General features: G+C 39.0%; 1 protein-coding gene across 1 annotated transcript in view; it reads left to right on the forward strand.

The window, feature by feature from the left end:
* RARRES1 (retinoic acid receptor responder 1) overlaps window positions 1–22,464 on the forward strand; it is a 47,897-nt gene that overhangs the window by 18,310 nt on the left and 7,123 nt on the right. Inside the window, exon 4 of the mRNA XM_025879770.2 lies at window positions 2,948–3,084. Within this exon, the coding sequence (XP_025735555.2) occupies window positions 2,948–3,084 (137 nt within the window). The remainder of the gene's footprint in view (window positions 1–2,947; window positions 3,085–22,464) is intronic.

A 22,464-nucleotide genomic window follows, 5' to 3' on the forward strand; every position in this document is an offset into this window, starting at 1 on the left:
TACACCTCATTATTCAAACAGAACTCGGAAGTCTCATTTTCCTGTTCTTCATCTCCAGGACAGAATGGTAACTCCATCAAGAGCTCTCTGTGCCCTTCTAATCTCCCCACTTCCCATCCCAGGCAAGGGTCAGGGCAAGAGCTCAACTTTCAAAGAAGAGGTAGAGTTGCCGCAGGATCAGAATGGGGTGGGGTGGGGTGGGGTGGGGTGGGGGGCAGTTTTCTGGGCTGAGTCCAGAAGCCTGAGGCGACATTTCTAAAGATTTGTGCTGTTGGCCTTGGAAATTTATGTGATGAGACACCATCGCCAGACCCCCACGGGGCCCACTGCAGACTTGGGTGCAGGGCTGGGCGAGCCAGCCTCGGGGCCTTGCTGGGAGGCTGCCGCGGAATCAAGTTTGTCTCATTTAGGTCGAGCTAATGGGCAGCGGTGCCGTCTTTAATAAGAAATGAGCCCTGCGCTCCGAAGTGACTCAGCTGAAGTGAAGCAGGGCTCATTTTTTCTGATGCTCAGTACTATTCAGTGTGTGTGTGGGCAGAGTTGAGACTCAGCACTTACTGGCAAATCCAATTTGCAAAACCACAAAAGTCATCTCTGGACTTGTGCTTGGATATTAAGCTTGACATCTGACCGCTGTAGCACTCGACATCCCACACTCTCTCCAGCTCCCTCCTTTGCGAGGGACATTTGCTAGTGACTATAACGGACCCATGTCCACATGGAGGACCTGTGGTCTCCACTCCTGAGTGCATCTGTGCCCCCTCCATTTGTCGAGACTAAGTAGTCTTAAAAACCTGCAGGCAGAATACTGCTCCTTGCCTTTCTAAAATTTAGAAGCTTGGATGTTTCTCATAGTAACTCTCTGACGACTCAGCTTAAATCCTGTTCCAAAGAATTATGAGGGACATTCAAAATCTTACGTTGTAGTAGAATTTGCTTATATTTAATACTGTCTGAAATAAATGGGATAATGACTGATGCTTACAACCTACAGTTATTTAGGAATTTTCCCCCCTTTTGCATTAGGTGGGGAAATAAGATTTTATATATTCTCCTTAAAACACAAATTTTAGAAATTGTATAAGACCTTTTCTTTGAATATTTGCTATAGGATCACTAGACTTTGGACAGTTTTTAGTAGTGAAGGTAAACTGCCTTATGTTCAGTTAATAAGTCCTCCATGCCCACAAGGATCATTCTGTAACAATCTAACTTAGTGTGGCATGAAGTTCCAAAAACTTCTTTAATAGAGGACACCTTTTTATTAACAGTTTACAACTTCTGTTGTCACTTTAAGTTCAGTGGTGGCATATAATGGTACTATTTATAGCCTATCTGTGTACACAAAATTATTAAAACTGGAAAGGTTTGGTTTTAGACAAAAGTGAGTCAGAACTGTGGAGCTGTCCTTGGATTGGCCAGTTCGGATCTCAGCAGCCTCAGTTCAGTGTGTAGTCGATCGGGGGCTCTGGGCTCCGTCAGGCAGCGTTCTCTACAACTGATAGGTGAGACCATTTAATCCGTTTCAGGATATCCTTGCTCCACACTGTTTTTCCCCTAAAAAAGTGATCCTCTGGTTTTTATGATGAGTACAATTTTCACTTTTCTAATGAATTTACAAGCGTCCTTTAGATGAGCCCACGTACACTACAGAGAACAAGACTGAAGACCTGGGAAGAGCCGGCCCAGGTCCGGCCACCTGAGTGATTCTCTAGCGGTGCTGTCCACATTTTTAGGTTCAGCTGTCCCGTTATTCCCAGCATTTCGTGTAATGAACTTGCCTGCTAGCGGTGGGCTTTGGTGAGCTCACAGTGGCATGTCAGGTGAAGCCTGTGATGGTAGCTGGATGAAGGAAGCTCTCACTCTCTCTCACTCCCACCCCCACATACAGCACAGGAGTCCGAGGCTCAGCTCAAACCTCCTCTCTGTGAAGCTTTCCGCAGACTTCTCCAGCCCAAAGAAACCTCTCCCTTCCCTGTGCTCTGTCGGCATTTTGGTCCTCCTCCTCTTGAGGAAGGTATCAGCTGTGTTTCTGCAGCGTCAACAAGTGCAGGGTAGGGACCCATCTTCGGGGCTCTCGCAGCATCTTGAATCGACCATCATTGTAAGCCAGCCAAGTCAGGTTCCACCAGGACGGAGAAGAATCTGTGCTAAAGATTATTTTTCCAAGAAGGATTAGTTTCCTAATAAGTTTGTTCCTGTTCCTCACATATTATACTGTTATTGAGCCTTTATTTAAACTAAGAATATCTCCACCAAATTGCATAAAATGATGGTCCGTGAACAGTTATCTCATAAATTAATTATGGGCTAAAATTTGAGTTCCTAAAAGTCACAAAAGGTAATTTCTTATCATTGTATCCCTACCTCTAGCAGTGTCTGATATGCAGTAGGTTTCTAGGGGTGTACGCTGAAATAAAAGGACTGCGGTTCCAAAAACAATAGCACAGAAAAAACTCACTTTATTTCTTCATGCGTTCAAAATCAGTAACAGAGATACTGCCAATTCATTGATTAGCTTTAAAGCCAATGATCAGAGAAGGACAGACATTTGGCAATTGGTAAAGACCATTCGTTGCAAGGACTGCAGACCCGGACCGGAAGGTAATGTGGAGAAGAGAATTGATAGACTTTTCAATCTAATTTAAAAATACTTCTCAACTAACAAGACTTTAGATTAACTTTGAGTATCATAGCTGTTACTTTGCATTAATACGGTACAGCAAAGAGCCCTTAATTCTTTTATAGTACCTTTACTCCGAAAGCACATGTTGAAGCACATAAATCTGCATATGATGCAGAAACAGATAAGAACAAATCGTGTCCAGCACAAGGCCTTGCTGTAAGAGAGGACTGATGTGGCTGAGCTTACATTCCTGAAACATACGAAATTGTGTCTCCAAAATGCCATAAGGAAAATGTCCTTTTTTTTTTTTCTTCCTCTCAGACAGTCATGGACACATTGATCCCTCTCTGAGACCCATTTGGGATTTGGCTTTTCTTGGCAGCTCTTACGTGATGTGGGAAAAGACAACCCAGTTTTTACACTACTACATGGCACAGATCAGCAGTGTTAACCAATGGGTAAGAGAAAATCCCCAAAATTAATTTATGTCATAAGAGATACAACCAATGCAGTGTTCTAAGACTAAATTAATGTGAATTTCTTAGTTTTATGGAAACAGTTTTACTTGCATTTCATTCATTCAGTACATATGTCCATGCCTGCAACGGACCAGGTATAGTTTTAGAGTCTGTGGACATAGCAGTGAACAAAAAACACAGTGTAGCTGCCCTCATTGAAATGAATTCTGGTGAGAGAAGATAAAGACAGTGAACTAATAAACAGTTAATATGTATCAAATGGTGGTAGTAAGTGCTATGGAAAAAATCAGGGGGAAGGGAATGCAAGGGATTGATAGAATTGCTACTTATATTTTCTCAGGTAAGGCCCCTCTAATTTGACCAGGGGTGACAGTGGAGCAGAGACCTAGGGGAAGTGAGTGAGCCCTGCCTCCATAAGGGAAGACGATTTCAGGCAAAAGGAACTGAGGACAGCAGTGTGGCTGATGGGTTGGAGAAATAGTAGTGGGGCTATAGGGCTACTGTGACTGGAAGAGTCAGCAAGGGGAGTGCACCAGAAGGTGAAATCAAATGGAGAGGACCAGTTCCTGTAAGGCCTCACAGGCCAGTAGAAGAACCTTGTCTTTTACTCTTTAGAGGGTTTTTAGCACGGGAGTGACATGATCTGACTTACAATACCATCATCCTGGCTGCTGTGTTGAGAACAGACCAGAGAGAGACAACAGTGGAAGCAGGGAGACCAGGGAAGTGTTGCAATAAATCTAGACAAGGCCTGGGGGTGACTGGGACCGGTGGTAGAAGTGGAGGTGGTAAGAAGTGTTTGCAATCTTCATATAGTTTGAAGTCAGACCAACACTGTTTGTTGGTGGGTTGGATGTAGATCAATCCAAGAAGGAGAAAAGTCAGGGATGAATCTTAGGATTCTGACCTGAGTAACTGGAAGGATAGAGTTTTCATTTACTGATTGGGGAAGACTCCAGGGGGAACAGATTTGGGAAGACATGAGCTTGATTTGGGGCAGACTAAATTCTACTAAATTACCATGTGGATGGTATTTAAAGCCCCAAGAGTGGATGACATCACAGAGAATGTGTAGATAGAGAAAAGAAGTTCTGTATGGAGTCCTGCAACACTTGTAACTTCAGAGGTTGCAGATATGAGAAAAGAAGGTATTTCAAGCTTGACTGTATCCGGTGCTGCCAGAGAATCATGTACAAAGAGGCCTGAGATTGAGCATTTGGCTTAGGATGGTTGGAAGTCATTGGAGAGCTTGTCCAGAGCTGTCTCACTGGTACAGTGCAGGCAAAAACCTGAGTGAAGTATGTTGGGAAAGACCGGGAGAAGGGAAGTGGACACTCCATCTCTTTCAAGGAATTGAGCTATAAAGGGGAGTACAAGAAAGCGAGGGGCTGTAGCTGCAGGATGGGTGAGCACAGGGTTGAAAGAGAGTTGGTTTTCTGTTGTATTTTTAGGTTGGAAGGTTTAACAGCATATTTATGTGTTGATGAGAAAAATCCAGTAGAGAGGGGCAAAGGAGGACTTGTAGGAAAGCAAAGGAAGAACTGCTGGAGCTCATATCTTTGAGTAGGCAAGAGGATAGGATCCGTCCAGGAGATGCTCTTAGACAGGAACATGGAGAGTGCATCTGGATGGCGGGGCAGTGGCCCAGATGCCAACAGGAGGCATGCAAGTTCTCACTGCTTCTGTGTTCTCAGTGAGGAATAAGACCAAGTCATCATGTGGGAGCAAGGTTAAGAGCAGAGGTGTTGGAAGTGTGGGGGGTGCATGGACTTGGCATTGTGCAGCCCTGCAGCCTCCCGGAGGGAGCTGTGCTCATGTATATAGAGGAGGACCAGTCATGCTAAGCTGTCTGGGTGTGGGTGGAGTAGGCAGAGAGGTGGACGTAGCCCAAGTTGGGGTTCTTGTCAGGAAAGTGTTATGTAGAGAGAGAGGGGCATTTCCACAGGAAACAAAGTCAATTGCTCTAAGAGAACCTTAAGTACAAATTTCTAAAATCTGTTTTCTTCATGGATGGGTGAAACAGTGGATTCACCTGTGGATGGATCATTAGTGAATATCTTCTGAGTACAAAGATTTGCCCATCATCAAGTAATCACTTTTTAAAAAAAAATTTTATTCTTTAAGTATAGTGGATAGTCAATGTTATATTTCAGACGCACAGCATAGTGCTTGGACACTTCTGTACATTAGCCAGTGCTCACTACAAACTGTTGTTACCACCCATCACTGTGCAACATGCATGCGGTATTATTGGCTATGTGCCGTGGGCTGTACGTTCATCTCCGTGGTTTATTTATATTATAACTGGACGTTTGTACCTCTTAACTGGCTTCACCTAACTCACCCATTTCCCCTATTCCCCCCTCTGATAAACATCAGCCATCTGGACTTATGAGTCTGTATTGTTTGTTTGTTTTGTTTTTTTGTTCTATATATAAGTGAAATCACATGTGTCTTTCTCTGCCTGGCTTATCTCATTTACTACAGCACCCTCTAGGTCCATCCACGTTGTTGTGAATGGCAAGATCTTCTTTTTTATAGCTGAGTAATATTCCATTTCAATCCATACCATATATTCCTTATCCATTCATCTAGCGATGGACACTTAGATTGCTTCCATATCTTGGTTAATTGTAAATGATGCTGCAGTGAACAAAAGGTGTGTATATCTTTTCCACTTAGTGTTTTCCTTTTCTCTGGGTAAATACCAAATAATGAGATTACTGGATTGTGTGGTATTTCTATTTTGAATTTTTTGAAGAACCTCCATACTGTTTTCCACAGTGGTAGCACCAGTTGACATTCCCCCACCAGCAGTGTGTGAGGGGTCCCTTTTCTCCACATCCTTGCCAGCCCGTGTTATTTCCTGTCTTTTTGATTTTGGTCATTCTGACTGCTGTAAGGTGATATTTCATTGTGATTTTGATTTACACTTCCCTGATGATTAGTGATGTTGAGTGTCTGTTGGCCATCTGTTATGTCTTCTTTGAAAAATTTCTATTCAGGCCCAATTTTAACCAGATTGTGTGTGTGTGTGTGTGTGTGTGTGTGTGTGTGTGTGTGTGTGTGTTGAGTTGAATGAATCCTTTATATATTTTGGATATTAACCTCTTATTGAGAAATTATTTTTAAATATCTTCTCCTATTCATAGGTTGACTTTTTGTCTTGTTGGTATTTTCCTTTGCTGTGTAAAACCTTTTTATATTGGTGTAGTCCCAATAGTTTGTTTTTGCCTTTGTTTCCCTTGCCTCAGGAGACATATCCATAAATATGTTGCTAAAAGCAGTGTGCAGAACATACTGCCCATGTTTTTTTAGAAGTTTTATGGTTTCAGGTCTCACATTTAGGTCTTTAATCTATTTTGAGTTTATTTTTGTGTGTGGTGTATGAAAGTGGTCCAGTTTCTTTCTTGTATGTAGCTGTCCAGTTTTCCCAACACCATTTGTTGAAGAAACTGCCTTTTCCCCATTGTATATTCTTGACTGCTTTGTCATAGATTAATTGACCATATAGGCATGGGTTTATTTCTGGGCTCTCTATTTTGTTCCATTCTCTATGTGTCTGTATTTCTGTGCCAGTACCATACTGTTCTGATTACTACAGCTTTGTAGTATATCTTGAGATCTGGAATTGTGATACTTCAGTTTTGTTTTTCTTTGTCAAGATTGCTTTGGCTATTTGAAGTCTTTTGCGGTTCCATAGAAATTTAGGATTATTTGTTCTAGTTCTGTGAAAAAGTCTGTTGGTATTTTGATAGAGATTATATTAAATCTGCAGATTGCTTTGGGCAGTAGGGACATTTTTTTTTAGTTTTTTATTGTTATGTTAATCACCATACATTACATCATTAGTTTTTGATGTAGTGTTCCATGATTCATTGTTTGTGCATAACACCCAGTGCTCCACGCAGAATGTGCCCTCTTTAATACTCATCACCAGGCTAACCCATCCCCCCACCTCCTCCCCTCTAGAACCCTCAGTTTGTTTTTCAGAGTCCATCGTCTCTCATGGTTCGTCTCCCCCTCCGACTTACTCCCCTTCATTCTTCCCCTCCTGCTATCTTCTTCTTTTTTTTCTTAACATATATTGCATTATTTGTTTCAGAGGTACAGATCTGTGATTCAACAGTCTTGCACAATTCACAGCGCTCACCGTAGCACATACCCTCCCCAATGTCTATCACCCAGCCACCCCATCCCTCCCATCCCCCACCACTCCAGCAGCCCTCAGTTTGTTTCCTGAGATTAAGAATTCCTCATATCAGTGAGGTCATATGATACATGTCTTGCTCTGATTGACTTATTTCACTCAGCATAACACCCTCCAGTTCCCTCCACGTCGTTGCAAATGGCAAGATCTCATTCCTTTCGATGGCTGCATAATATTCCATTGTGTATATATACCGCATCTTCTTTATCCATTCATCTGTCGATGAACATCTTGGCTCTTTCCACAGTTTGGCTATTGTGGACATTGATGCTATAAACATTGGGGTGCACGTACCCCTTCGGATCCCTACATTTGTATCTTTGTGGTAAATACCCAGTAGTGCAATTGCTGGATCCTATGATAGCTCTATTTTCAACTCTTTGAGGAACCTCCATCCTGTTTTCCAGCGTGGTTGCACCAGCTTGCATTCCCACCAACAGTGTAGGAGGGTTCCCCTTTCTCCACATCCCCGCCAACATCTGTCGTTTCCTGACTTGTTAATTTTAGCCATTCTGACTGGTGTGAGGTGGTATCTCATTGAGGTTTTGATTTGGATTTCCCCGATGCTGAGCGATGTTGAGCACTTTTTCATGTGTCTGTTGGCCGTTTGGATGTCTTTGGAAAAATGTCTGTTCATGTCTTCTGCCCATTTCTTGATTGGATCATTTGTTCTTTGGGTGTTGAGTTTGATAAGTTCTTTATAGATTTTGGATACTAGCCCTTTATCTGATATGTCATTTGCAAATATTTTCTCCCATTCTGTCGGTTAAGTCTTTCACATCCTTGGTTAAATATATTCCTAGGTATTTTATTCTTTTTGGTACAATTGTTAATGGGATTGTTTTTTAAATTTCTCTTTCTGCTACTCCATTATAAGTGTATAGAAATGCAACAGATTTCTATCAATTTTGTATCCTAGAAATTTACTGAATTCATTTATTCTAGTCATTTTTTGGTGGAATCTTGAGGGTTTTCTATATGTAGTATCATGTCATATGCAAATAATGAAAGTTTCACTTCTTCCTTACCAATTTGGATGATTTTATTTCTTGTCTGATTGCTAAAAGTAAAGCTTCCAGTACTATGTTGAATAAAAGTGGTGAGAGTGGACATCCTTGTCTTTCTCTTGATCTTACAGAAAATATTTCAGTTTTTCACCATTGAGTATGATGTTAGCTGTGGATTTTTTTAAGGGATGTTTCCTCTGAACCCACTTTGTTGAGAGTTTTTATCGTGAATGGATGTTGTATTTTGTAGGATGCTTTTTCTACATCTACAGAGATGATCATATGGTTTTTATCCTTTCGCTTGTTGATATGATGTATCACGTTGATTGATTTGCAAATGTTGAACCACTGTTGCATCCCTGGAATAAATCTCACTTGATTACGTTGAATGATCCTTTTAATATATAGTTGATACCAGTTTGCTAATATTTTGTTAACTATTTTTGCATGTATATTCACTAGAAATATTGGCCTGTGGTTTTCTTTTTTTGTACATTCTTTATCTGGTTTTGGCATCAGGGTAATGCTGGACTGGTTCTGACTTTTGTAGGGAGCTTTTATTACTACTGATTCAGTTTTATTACTAGTAATTGGTCTGTTCAGATTTTCTCTTTCTTCCTGGTTCAGTTTTGGAGGATTGTATGTTTCTAAAAATTTATCCATTTTTTCTAGGTTGTCTAATATTTGGCACATACTTTTTCGTAATATTCTCTTCTACTTCTTTGTGTTTTTGTGGTGTCAGTAGTGTTTCTGCTTCATTTCTGGTTTTATTTATTTATTTATGACAGCAATAATTTACATTTTTATTATTCTTTTATTTATTTGAGTCCTCCTTTTTATTGATAACTTTATCTAAAGAGTTACAAATTTTGTTTATCTTTTGAAAGAACCAGCCCTTGGTTTCATTGGGCTTTTTTATTGTTTCTTTAGTCTCTATTTCATTTCCTTCTGCTCTAATCTTTATTATTTCTTCTATTAGCTTTGGCTTTGTTTGTTCTTTTTCTTTTTTTTTTAATTTTTTGAAGATTTTATTTATTTATTTGACAGAGAGAGATAGCGAACACAAGCAGGAGGAGTGGGAGAGGGAGAAACAGGCTTCCTGATGAGCAGGGAGCCCGATGTGGGGCTCAGTTCCAGGACCCTGGGATCATGACCTGAACTGAAGGCTGATGCTTAATGACTGAGCCACCCAGGCGCCCCTGTTTGTTCTTTTTCTAGCTCCTGTAGGGGTAAGCTTGTTGTTTATGATTTTTCTTATATATTTTATCATTGTTTTAAAAATTATTTTCCATATGAATTTCCTTTTTTTATCAAAAAGGATGGTCTGTTATTTTATTGACAGTAGGAAATTGAGTCATAAAACTTAACAAAACTTTTTAAAGAATGTGTGACATTCCCTTGTACAGTTATTTTGTTATTTCCTTTATGCCATTTAATAACAACACTAAGCAAACATCTTTATTAACCCCCAAAATAAATCATTTCTTTCAGGAGAAGTTATTCAAGAGATACCAATTGAATTTATCTCAGATATCTGTTTATGCAGGTATTCTTTGTAGTTAGCTTACTCTGAAAGCTCTTTGTATTTTTTAAATTATAATTTTAGTATAGTTAACAGTGTTATATGAGTTTCAGGTATAAAGTGTAGTGATTCACCAATTCTATACATTACTCAGTGCTTATCATGATAAGTATACTCTTAATCCCCATCACGTATTTCACCCACCCCCACCCACCTCCCCTCTGGTAACCATGACTTTGTTCTCTAGAGTTAAGAGTCTTATTTTGGGTGCATCTATTTTATTTTTTGTTCTTTTGCTTTGTCTTAAATTCTACAAATGAGTGAAATTATATGGTATTTGTCTTTCCCCGATTGACTTATTTCACTTAGCATTATACCCTCTAGGTCTATCCATGTTGTTACAAATGGCAAGATTTCATTCCTTTTTTATGGCTGAATAATATTCCACTGTGTATATATACCATTCATCTATCAATGGACACTTGGGCTGCTTCTATAATTTAGCTATTGTAAATAATGCTTCAGTAAACATAGCGGTGAATATATCTTTTCAAATTAGTGTTTTTTGTATTTCTTGAGTAAATCCCCAGTAGTGGAATTACTGGATCATATGCTAATTCTATTTTTAACGTTTTGAGGAACCTGCATACTGTTTTCCATAGTGGCTGTACCAGTTTGCATTCCCACCAATAGTGCTCAAGAGTTCCTTTTCTCCACATGCCCTCCAACACTTGTTGTTTCTTGGTGTTTTGATTTTAGCCATTCTGAGAGGTGTTATTAGGCAACATCTCATTGTGGTTTTGATTAGCATTTCCCTGATAATTACCGATGTTGAACATCTTTTCATGTGTCTGTTGGCCATCTGGGTGTCTTTTTTGGAGAAATGTCTGTTCATGTTTTCTGCCCATTTTTAATTGGATTGTTTTTTTTGAGTTGTAGAACTTCTTTATATATTTTTGATACCCTTTACCAGATCTGTCATTTGCAAATATCTTCTCCCATTCAGTAGGTTATCTTTTAGTTTTATTGATTCCTTTTCTGTGCAGAAGCTTTTTATTCTGAAGTAGTCCCTGTAGTTTATTGTTGCTTTTGTTTCCCTGGCCTCAGGAGACATACCCATAAATATGTTGTGAATTGTGCAAGACTGTTGAATCACAGATCTGTACTTCTGAAACAAATAATGCAAGATATGTTAAGAAAAAAGAAAAAGAAGAAGATAGCAGGAGGGGAAGAATGAAGGGGAGTAAGTCGGAGGGGGAGATGAACCATGAGAGACGATGGACTCTGAAAAACAAACTGAGGGTTCTAGAGGGGAGGGGGGTGGGGGGATGGGTTAGCCTGGTGATGGGTATTAAGGAGGGCACGTTCTGCATGGAGCACTGGGTGTTATGCACAAACAATGAATCATGGAACACTACATCAAAAACTAATGATGTAATGTATGGTGATTAACATAACAATAAAAAATGTAAAAAAAATATGTTGCTATAACCAACATCAGAGAAATTACTGCCTGTGTTCTCTTCTAGGATTTTTATAGTTTCAGGTCTCACACTTAGGTCTTTAATCCATTTTTAATTTCCTTTTGTGTATAGTGTGAAAAAGTGGTCCAGTTTCTTTCTTATCTATAGCTGCCCAGTTTTCCCAACACCATTTATTGAAGAAACTGCCTTTTCCCCATTGTATATTCTTGCCTTCTTTATAAAAGATTAATTGACCATATAATCATGGGCTTATTTCTGGGCTCTCTATTCTGTTCCATTGATTTATGTGTCTATTTTTGTGTCAATACCATACTGTTTTGATTACTACAGCTTTGTAGTATATCTTGAAATATGGGAGTGTGATACCTCCAGTTTTGTTCTTTTTTTTTTTTTTTTTTGGTTCCATACAAATTTTAGGATTTTGTTCTAGTTCTGTGAAAAATGCTGTTGGTATTTTGATAGGGGTTGCAAGTGTGTAGATTGCTGTGGGTAGTATAGACATTTCAACAATATTGTTTCTTCCAATCTGTGAGCATGGAATATCCTTACTTTTGTATCTGGCGTCCTCAATTTCATTCACTTATTCTTTATAGTTTTCAGAGAATAGGACTTTTACCTTCCTTGATTAACTTTATTCTTAGGTATTTTATACTTTTTGGTGCAATTATGAATGGGATTGTTTTCTTAATTTCTCTTTCTGCTGCCTCATTATTAGTGTATAGAAATGCAACAGATTTCTTTTTTTTTAAGATTTTATTTATTCATTCGAGACACAGAGATACAGAGAGAGAGAGAGCGAGCACAAGCAGGGGGAGAAGCAGAGGGAGAAGCAGGCTCCCAGCTGAGCCAGGACCCGGACGTGGGGCTCAATCCCAGGACCCTGGGATCATGACCCGAGCCGAAGGCAGATGCTTAACCATCTGAGCCACCCAGGTGCCCCTGCAACATATTTCTGTACATTGATTTTTGTATCCTGTGGCCTTATGGAATTAATTTATCAGTTCTGGTAGTTTTTTTTAGTGGAGGCTTTAGGATTTTCTTTATATATAGTGTTATGTCATCTGCAGATTGTGAACGTTGTACTTCTTCCTTACCAGTTTGAGTGCCTTTTATTTCTTATCTGATTGCTGCAGCTAGATCTTCCAGTACTATGTTGAAGAAAGTGGTTATAGTGGACATCTGTCTTGTTCCTGACCTTAAGAGGAAAGCTCTCAGGTTTTCACCATTGAGTATGATGTTAACTGTGAGTTTTCATTTATGGCCTTTATTATGTTGCAGTGTATTCCCTGTAAACCTACTTTGTTGAGGTTTTTTTTTTTTCTTTTTAATCATGAATGGATGTTGTACTTTGTCAAATGTTTTCTCTGTACCTATTGAAATGATCGTACAGTTTTTGTCCTTTCTCTTATTGATATAATGAATCAGTTTGATTGACTTGCAAATATTGAACCACCCTTACATCCCAGGAATAAATCCCACTTGATCGTGATGAATGCTTTTTAAAAGGTAGTTCTCTTTCTTTTTAGTGTCTTTATCTGGTTTTGGTATCAGGGTAGTGCTCATAAAATGAATTTATAAGCTTTCTTTCCTTCTGTTTTTCAGAATAGTTGGAGAAGAATAGGTATAAACTCTTCTAAATGTTTGGTAGAATTCACCTGTGAAGTCTTCTGGTCCTGAACTTCTGTTTGTTGGGAGTTTTTTGACCACTGATTGGATTTCATTACTGGTGGTCAGTCTGTTCAAATTTTCTATTTCTTCCTGATTCAGTTTTGGGAGGTTCTCTGTTTCTAGGAATTTAATTCTTCTAGGTTGTCCAATTTGTTGGCATATAATTTTTCATAATATTCTCTTACAATCCTTGTCTTTCTGTAGTGTCGGTTGTTATTCCTCCTCTTTCAGTTTTCATTTTGTTTGAGTCCTATATATATCTCTCTTGCAATCTCCCTCAATCTCTCTCTCTCTCTCTCTCTCTCTCTCTCTTTCTTAATGAGTCTGACTAAAGATTTATCAATTTTGTTGTTCTTTTCAAGGAACCAGCTCTGGTTTCATTGATCTGCTCTATTGTTTTTTTTAGTTTCTACTTTGTTTATTTCTGCTCTAATCTTTATAATTTCCTTCCTTCTACTGTTTTTGGGCTTTGTTCTTTTTCTTGCTCTTTAGATGTAAGGTTAGGTTGTTTATTTGAGATTTTTATTGCTTCTTGAGGTGGGCCTGTATAGCAATAAAATTCCCTCTTAGAACAGCTTTTGCTGCATCCCAAAGATACTGGACTGTTGTATTTTCATTTTCATTTGTCTCCATGTATTTTTTTTAAAGATTTTATTTATTTATTTGAGAGAGAGAGAATGAGAGACAAAGAGCACAAGAGGAAAGAGGGTCAGAGAGAGAAGCAGACTCCCCGCTGAGCAGGGAGCCTGATACGGGACTCGATTCCTGGACTCCAGGATCATGACCTGAGCCGAAGGCAGTCGCTCAACCAACTGAGCCACCCAGGCGCCCTCCATGTATTTTTTTTTATTTCCTCTTGGTTAATCCATTCGTTGTTTAGGAGCATGTTCTTTAACCTCCATGTATTTGTGCTCTTTCTAGATTTTTCTTATGATTGATTTCTAGTTTCATAACATTGTGGTCAGAAAGGATGTATGGTATGGCCTTGATCTTTTTGAATTTGTTGAGACTGGTTTTGTGGCCTATTATGCTATCTATTCTGGAGAATGTTCCATGTGTACTTGAAAAGAATGTGTATTCTGCTGTTTTTGATGAAATACTCTGAATGTATGTGTTAGATTCATCTGGTCCAATGAATCATTCAAAGCCACTGTTTCCTTGTTGGTTATCTGTTTGGATGACCTATCCATTTATGTAAGTTAGGTGTTAAAGTCCCCTACTATTATTGTATTACTATCGATTACTTCCTTTATGTCTGTTATTAGCTGGTTTATGTACTTTGATGCTCCCATGTTTGGTGCATAAATATTTACAATTTTACAAATTTTATAACTTCCTGTTGGATTGTTCACTCGATGATTTACATACTGCCCTTCTTTGTCTCTGTTAGTCTTTGCTTTCAAATATATTTTGTCTGATATAAGTATTGCTATCCTGCTTTCTTTTCCCCTCCATTTGTATGATACTTTTTTTTTTTTTTTAAAGATTTTATTTATTTGACAGAGAGAGACACAGCGAGAGAGGGAACACAAGCAGGGGGAGTGGGAGAGGGAGAAGCAGGCCTCCCGCAGAGCAGGGAGCCCGATGCGGGGCTTGATCCCAGGACCCTAGGACCATGACCTGAGCCGAAGGCAGACGCCCAGGCACCCTGATCCTTTTTTTTATATCTTCACTTTCAGTCTGCCTGTGTCTAGGACTGAAACTAATCCCTTGTAGGCAGCATAGAGATGGGTCTTGCTTTTTTATTCATCCCATCACCCTCTGTCTTTTGATTAGAGTATTTACTCTATTTACATTCATAATATTATTGATTATTGAGGTATGTATTTATTGTTTTGTTGCTCTATGGTTTTTGTATTTTGTCTCTGTTCCTTTTTTTTCTCTTGATCTCTTCTCTCATTGCTCTTTGGTGATATACTTGGATTCCTTTCTCCTTATTTTTTGCATATCTATTACTGATTTTTGATTTGTGGTTACCATATTAAGTGGTTACTATATTAAGTTGATGGTCACTTAAGTTTGAACCCATTCTTTACTCCTCTTCCCCCACGTTTTAGGTATATGGTGTCACATTTTACGTCCTTTTATTTTGTGAATCCTTGACTGATTTTTATAGATATACTTAATACCACTTTTGTGCTTCCTACTTTTGTTACTCCTACTTATGGTCTTTCCTGTCTACACAAAGTGTCCCCTTTAACATTTTCTATAGGGCTGGTTTAATGGTGATGGATTTTTCTTTGACTTTTGTTTGTCTGGGAAACTCTTTATCTCTTTATCTCTCCTCCATTCTGAATGAAAGCCTTGCTGGATAGAGTATATATTTTTTAAAGATTTATTTATTTGAGAGAGAGAGAGTGCACAGTGGGTAGAGGCCAAGGGAGAGGGAGAGAGAATCCCAAGTGGACTCCAGGCTGAGTGTGGAGCCCAAGGTGGGGCTTGATCTCACTACCCTGAGATCACGACCTGAGCCAAAACCAAGAATCAGATGCTCAACCGACTGTGCCACCCAGGTGCCCATGGATAGAATACTTTTGGTTGTAGGTTTCTTTCCTTCAGCATTTGGAATATATCATGTCACTCTGTTCTAGCCTACAGAGTTTCTGCTGAAAACTCAGTTCATACCCTTGTGGAGTTTCCCTTGTACATAACTATTTTCTTTTTATTTGCTGCTTTTAAAATTCTCTCTTATTTACTACCTATTGCCATTTTAATTACTATGTGTCTTGACATGGACCTCCTTGGGTTGTTATTGTTAGAGGCTCTGTGTGTCAACTAGATCAGGATTTCTTTTTCCTTCCCCAGGTTAGGGAAGTTTTCACCTATTATTTCTTGAAATAAATTTTCTGCCCCCTTTTCTCTCTCTTCTTCTTCTAGGATCCCTATAAAGCAAATGTTACTATACTTGATGGTGTTGCTGAGTTCCCTAAGTCTATTTTCATTTATTATTATTTTTTCTCTCTCCTATTAGGCTTGATTGCTTTCCATTACTCGATCCTCCAGAGCTGATCCATTCTTCTGCTTCCTCTTGTCTACTATTTATTCTGTCTAGTGTATTCTTAGATCAGTTATTGAGTTCTTCATCTCTGGTTCTTTTTTATGTTTCCTATCTTTTTGTTGAGGGTCTTACTGAGGTTCTTCACTCTTTTCTCAAGTCCAGTGAGTATCTTTATGACCATTACTTTAAATTCTCTATGAGGCATATTACTTATCTCCATTTCATTTAGTTCTTTTGCTGTGATTTTGTCCTGTTCTTTCATTTGGGACCTTTTCCTTATCTCCTCATTTTGTCTAACTCTCTGAGTCTGTTTTTATGTTAGGAAAGTCAGCTACATCTTGCCAGTCAGTTACATCATGCAACAGCTCTCTTTGCCAGTTTGTGGGCAAGGTTTTGTCCCTGTGTTGTTAGTGGGCTTGACTTGAGTCTGATCAGGCATTTACCAAAGATGCAGTAGCACTGAACTGCAGGGCAGTCCCTGCCTTGTCCCCTGGGAAGCTTTCATTGGTGGGTGGGGTCTGTGGTCAGACCATATGTCTGCCCCCAGTCCGCTGCTGGGGCTGCAGTTGGACTGGTGTGTGTGGTTATCTTCCCCTCCGTCCCAGGGTAGGAGTCACCTTGGAGTGGTGCTGGCCCCTATGAGGGCTACTTGCACACTGCCAGACTTGTGGCACCACTTTGGATGGGCTCTGGCCAAGGGCGCATTGGATGGGGTAGGTCTGCAAGAAAACATGGGTGCAGGGTAGGCAGTGCCAGCCGGGAATGTGTGGTTCCATGGGCGGGGTCTTGCAGCCACCTGTAAAAACCCCTGCTGAGCCGGGCCTGGCTGGAGGGCGCGGATGCATGGAGACATGTGGTAGTGGGGTGTGCTGTTAACAAACTAGATGGAGAGTATTGGCACTACGCTGGTTCCCACAGGTGTCTGTATATCTAGGCTAGGGGGCAGGGGAGGGATATGGTGCCTGCCAGCTCTTTTCTTCTTGGAGAAGTCTCCCAGTGATCCCTGCATCTCCAGCACATGTTCTGAGATTAGCAAATACTTCTTCCCATATACCCCAGGCATTTTTCAAACTGTTGCGTCCATGCCGTATCTCAGTGGGGCTGTTTGTTGTTGTGTCTCTTTAAGGGCGGGGACTCCACCTTCCCGGTTCTCCCAGAGCCAAGCCTGCTGATTTTTAAAGTTCCAGGTGTTAAGCCCCACTAATTTTTAGGCCCCTCTGGTTTTCAAAACCAAATGTTATGGGAATCCATCTTCCTTGTGAGGGACCCCATGCCTGGGGTGCCTGGTTGTGGGGATCTGCCCCACCCCTCTCGCGTCTCTGTGTCCACTGCCTACCTCCCCATGGACAGTCCCATGGGTCTGTTTGACTCCCCACCTCATCTCCACCTTTTCTACCCTCAGTGTAGCCTATTCTCTACATTTAGCTGTAGAAAGTCTCTTCTGCCAGGCTTTGGGTCATTTTCTGGGTTATTTACACTAATGTGGGTGTTATCTAGTTGTATCCATGGGATGAGATGAGCTAAGGATCCTTCTACTCTGCCATCTTTTCCAGAAGTCCCAAGATTTTTCTTATTTCTTGAGGTAGGCCTTTATCACTATAAACTTCTCTCTTTGAACTGTTATTGCTGGATCCCAAAGATTTGGGCTGTTGTGTTTTCATTTTCATTTGTCTCCATATGTTCTTTTTTGCTTGTTTTGATTTCTTTATTGACTGGTTTTTTAGTAGCATGTTGTTTAGCCTCCCTATGTTTGTGGGTTCTTCCCAGTTTTTTTTTTCATATAATTGATTTCTAACTTCATACCATTCTGGTTAGAAAAGATAATTAATACGATTTCAATCTTCTTAAATTTATTGACACTTGTTTTGTGGCCTAACATGTGTTCTGACCTGGAGAATGTTCCATGTTCACTTTGAAAAGAATGTGTTTTCTGCTCTTTTTGGATGGAATGTTCTGTACTTATCCATCTGGTCTAATGTGTTGTTCGAAGCCACTGTTTCCTTGTTGATTTTCTGTCTTTATGAACTATTCTTTGATGTAGGTGAGCTGTTAAAAGTCCTCTACTATTATTTTATTGTTATCCATTTCTCCCTTTATGTCTGTTAATATTTGCTTTATGTATTTAGGAGCTCCTGTGTTGGGTGCATAGATGTTTATAATTTTTATCTGCTCTTATGGGATCAATCTCTTTATCATTTTGTAGTGCCCTTCTTTGTCTCGTACTATGGTCTGTTTTAACGTCTTTTTTGTCTAAGTATTGCTGTTGTTATTTTATTTCATTTTTTTGCTTCCATTTGGATTGGAAATGTTTTTCCATCCCTCCACATTCAGTCTCTATGTGTCTTTAGGTCTAAAGTGAGTCTTTTTTAGGATATAGATGGGTTTTTTCTTTTTTTTTTTTTAAACCCAGTCAACCAGTGTCTTTTGAGTGGAACATTTAGTCCATTTACATTGAAGGTAATTATTAAGAAGTATGTATTTATTGCCATTTGTTAATTGTTGTCTGGTTGTTTTGTAGTTCCTCTCTGTTCTTTTATTCTGTGCTTGTTCCCTTACTTTCTGGTTTGATGGCTTTCTTTAGTGTTTGCTTGGATTCCTTTCTGTTTATTTTTTTGTGTACCCATGATAGGTTTTGATATGTGGTTAGTGTTTGGTTCATATATAAAATCCTCTGTGTTTCTCAGTCTATATTAAATTGATGGTCACTTAAGTTCAAACACATCCTAAAAGCACTAATTTTTTTCTCCCCTCTCCACATTCTATGTACTTAAGGTCATATTTTACATATTTTTGTGTATCCCTCAACTAATTTTTGCAGATATAATGGATTTTACTATGTTTGTGTTTTAACCTCTATAGTGCCTTTTTAAGTAATTAATCTACTACCTTTACTCTGTGTATTTTTACCTGTAATATTTTTTTCCTTTCATAATTCTCTTAACTCTAGTTATAGCCTTTTCTTCCTCTTTTTTTTTTTTTTTTTTTTTTTTTGTAAGGCTAGTTCAGTGGTCATGAACTCCTTTGACTTTTGTTTGGGAAATTCTCTCCTATTCTGAACAATAACATTGCTGAGTACAGTATTCTTGGTAGCAGATTTTTTCCTTTCAGCACTTTGAATATATCATGCCACCACCTTCTGGCCCACAAAGTTTGTGCTGAAAAATCAGCAGAGCGCCTTATGGGGTTTCCCTTGTATGTAACTCTTTTCTCTTGCTGTTTTTAAAATTCTCTCTTTATCATTACTTTTTGGCATTGCAGTTATGTTTCTCGGTGGGGACCTCCTTAGATTCATCTTATTAAGTGTTCTTCCTGCTTCCTCTATCTAGATATATTTCTTTCCCTAGATTAGGGAAGTTTTCAGCTATTATTTCTTCAAATAAATTTTTTTGCTCTTTTCATCCTGTCTTCTCCTTCTGGGATCCCGTTAATGCAAATAGTATGCTCAATGATGTCACTTAGTCCCCTTAACCTATTCTCATTTTTCACTGTTCTTTTTTGTTGTTGTTTTGCTTGTTTGCTTTCCATTACCCTGTCTTCCAGAGTGTTGATCCATTCTTCTGCGTTCTCTAATCTGCTGTTGATTCCCACTAGTCTATTTTTTGTCATTGGGTTCTTCATCTCTGACTGGTTCTTTTTTTATACTATCTCTTTGTTGAAGTTTTCACTAAGTTTATACACTCTTTTCTCAAGAACAGTGAATATCTTTATGACCATTACTTTAAATTCTTTTTCAGGGATATTACTTATCTCTGTTTTATTTAGCTTTTTTCCCTTGATTGTGTTGTTCTTTCCTTTGGAAGATATTTTTCTGTCCCCTCATTGTCTCTCTGTGCTTGTTTCTGTGTAGAAGGGAGGTGAGCTACATCTCCTAGTTTTGAAAGTGGTGGTCTTGTGTAGAAGGTGTTTGGTGCCCTGTAGTGCAGTCCCCCCTGGTCACCAGAATCAGGCACTCCAGGAGTGTCCCCTATGAGGGCTCTGTGTCATGGCTGAGCCCCATTTACCTTCAGTCCAGTCAACTACAATGTCCCACCTTGCCAGCTATGGACAAGGTTCAGTTCCTGTACTGTTGAGAGGCTTCTCTGAGGCCACTACAGGCATATTAATGGGGCCAGCAGTCAGACTAGGTCTCTGCAATCTGCTTCTCTGTCACACCTGCAGGCACACCCAGCATGGCAAGATTTGATCCCTGGGCAGGTAACAAAAAGGATTGGCTGCAGGAACTGTGGGCTTGCAGGTTTGTGGGGTTATCTCCCCACCTCTCCAAGGCAGGAGTCACTTTGGAGTAATACCAGTCCCTGCTCAGAGTTGCTTGCAGAGTGTGTTAGGACAAGACCTGCTTTGGAGGGACACCTGCTGATGCAGGTGTTTGGATGGGGCAGGGCCTGTTGTGCTAGCAAAATAGATGGAGAGTGCTAACATTGGTTTCCACATGTCCAACTGTCTAGGCTGGGGGAGGGCAAGAGAAATGGCACCCACCAGCACTTGTTTCTGGAGAAATCTGAAGATTCCTATTCCTCTAGGACATTTTCTTGGATTAGTAAATAAATGTTTTTCACATATGCCCCAGGGACTTTTCAAACTACGGATTCTGTGTTGTGTCTCAGGCCAACTATTATTGCATTTCTAACCTTATATCTTAATATTTGTCAGTTTCTCCCTTTATGTCTGTTAATATTTAATGTATTTCAGTGGTCCTGTGTTGCATAGGTGTTTATAATTATCTCCTCTTGTAGGATTGATCGCTTTATCATTATGTTGTGCCCTTCTTTGTCTCTTGCTATACAGTCTTTGTTTTGAAGTCTATTTTGTCTGATAAAAGTATTGCTACCCTGGCTTTTTTGTTACTTCCATTTGCATGGAGTATCTTGTTGTTTTGGTGTTGAATTGAATGAGTCCTTTATATATTTTAGATATTAACCCCTTATTGGATAAATCTTTTAGAAATATCTTCTCCCATTCAGTAAGTTGCCTTTTCATTTTGTTGATGGTGATGTTTTCTTTTAGTAGTTTTATGGTTTCACATCTCACATTTTTGGCTCTTTAATCCATTTTGAGTTTTTTTTTGTTTATGGTGTAAAAAAGTCCAGGTTTCATTCTTTTGCATGTAGCTGTTCAGTTTTCCCAGCATCACTTCTTGAAAAGACTCTCTTTCCCCATTGTATATTCTTGCTTTCTTTGTTGTAGATTGACCATATAAGTGTGGGTTTATTTCTGGGCTCTTTATCCTATTCCACCAATGTATGTGTCTATATTTGTGCTAGTATCATACTGTTTTGAATACTATGGCTTTGTAGTATATCGTGAAATCTGGAATTGGGATACTTCCAGCTTTCTTCTTTCTCAAGACTGCTTTGGCTATTTGGAGTCCTTAGTGGTTCCAAACAAAATTTAAGATTATTTGGTCTACTTCTATGAAAAATATTGTTGGCATTTTGATAGGGATTGCACTAATTTTGTAGATTGCTTTGGGTAGTAGGGACATTTTAATGGTACTCATTCTTCCAATATTCATGAGGATGGTATACCTTTCCATTTGTGTCATCTTCAACTTCTTTCATCAATATCTTGTAGATTTCAGAGTATACATCTCTAACTTCCTTGTTTAAATCAATTCCTAGGTACTTTATTCTTTTAGTGGATGGAATGTTTTCTTGATTTTGCTTTCTGCTAATTCGTTATTAGCGTATAGAAATGCAACAGATTTCTGTATATTAATTTTGTATCCTGCAAATTTACTGAAGTCATTTATAAGTTCAATAGTTTTTTGGTGGTGTCTTTAGGGTTTATTATATAGAGTATCATGTCATCTGAAAATATAGAAAGTTTTACTTCCTCTTTACTAAATTGGATGCCTTTTATTCTTTTTTCTTTTCTGACTGCTGCAGCTAGGACTTCATATGACTTTATGTTGAATAAAAGTGGCGAGACTGCATATCCTTGTCTTGTTCCTGATCTTAAAGAAAAACTTTTCAGTTTTTCAATATTCAGTATGATGTTTGCTGTGGGTTTTTCATATGTGTCCTTTATTATGTTGAGATATGTTCCCTTTAAGCCTACTTTGTTGAGAGTTTTTTATCAGGACCAGATGTTGAATTTGCTAAGTATCTTCTCTGCATCTATTAAACTGATCATATGGTTTTTATCCTTCCTCTTGTTAATGGGATGTATCACATTGATTTGCAAATATTGAATCACCCTTGCATCCCTGGAATAAATCCCACTTGATTGTGATGAATGATCCTTTTAATGTATTAATTTAGTTCGCTAATATTTTGTTGAGTATTTTTACATCTATATTTATTAGGCTTACTGGCGTATACTTTTCTTGTAATTTCTTTGGTTTTGGCATCAGGGTAATTCTGGACTCAGGTGAACTTGCTAATTTTCCTTCCCCTTCTATTTTTTTAATAGTTTGAAAAGAATTCATATTCTTCTTTAAATGTTTGGTAGAATTCATCTGTGAAGACTTC

Source organism: Callorhinus ursinus, unplaced genomic scaffold (genome assembly GCF_003265705.2).
Source record: "Callorhinus ursinus isolate GAN/ISIS: 27379988/994484 unplaced genomic scaffold, GSC_fseal_2.0 scaffold1, whole genome shotgun sequence".
Taxonomy (NCBI): Eukaryota; Metazoa; Chordata; class Mammalia; order Carnivora; family Otariidae; genus Callorhinus; species Callorhinus ursinus.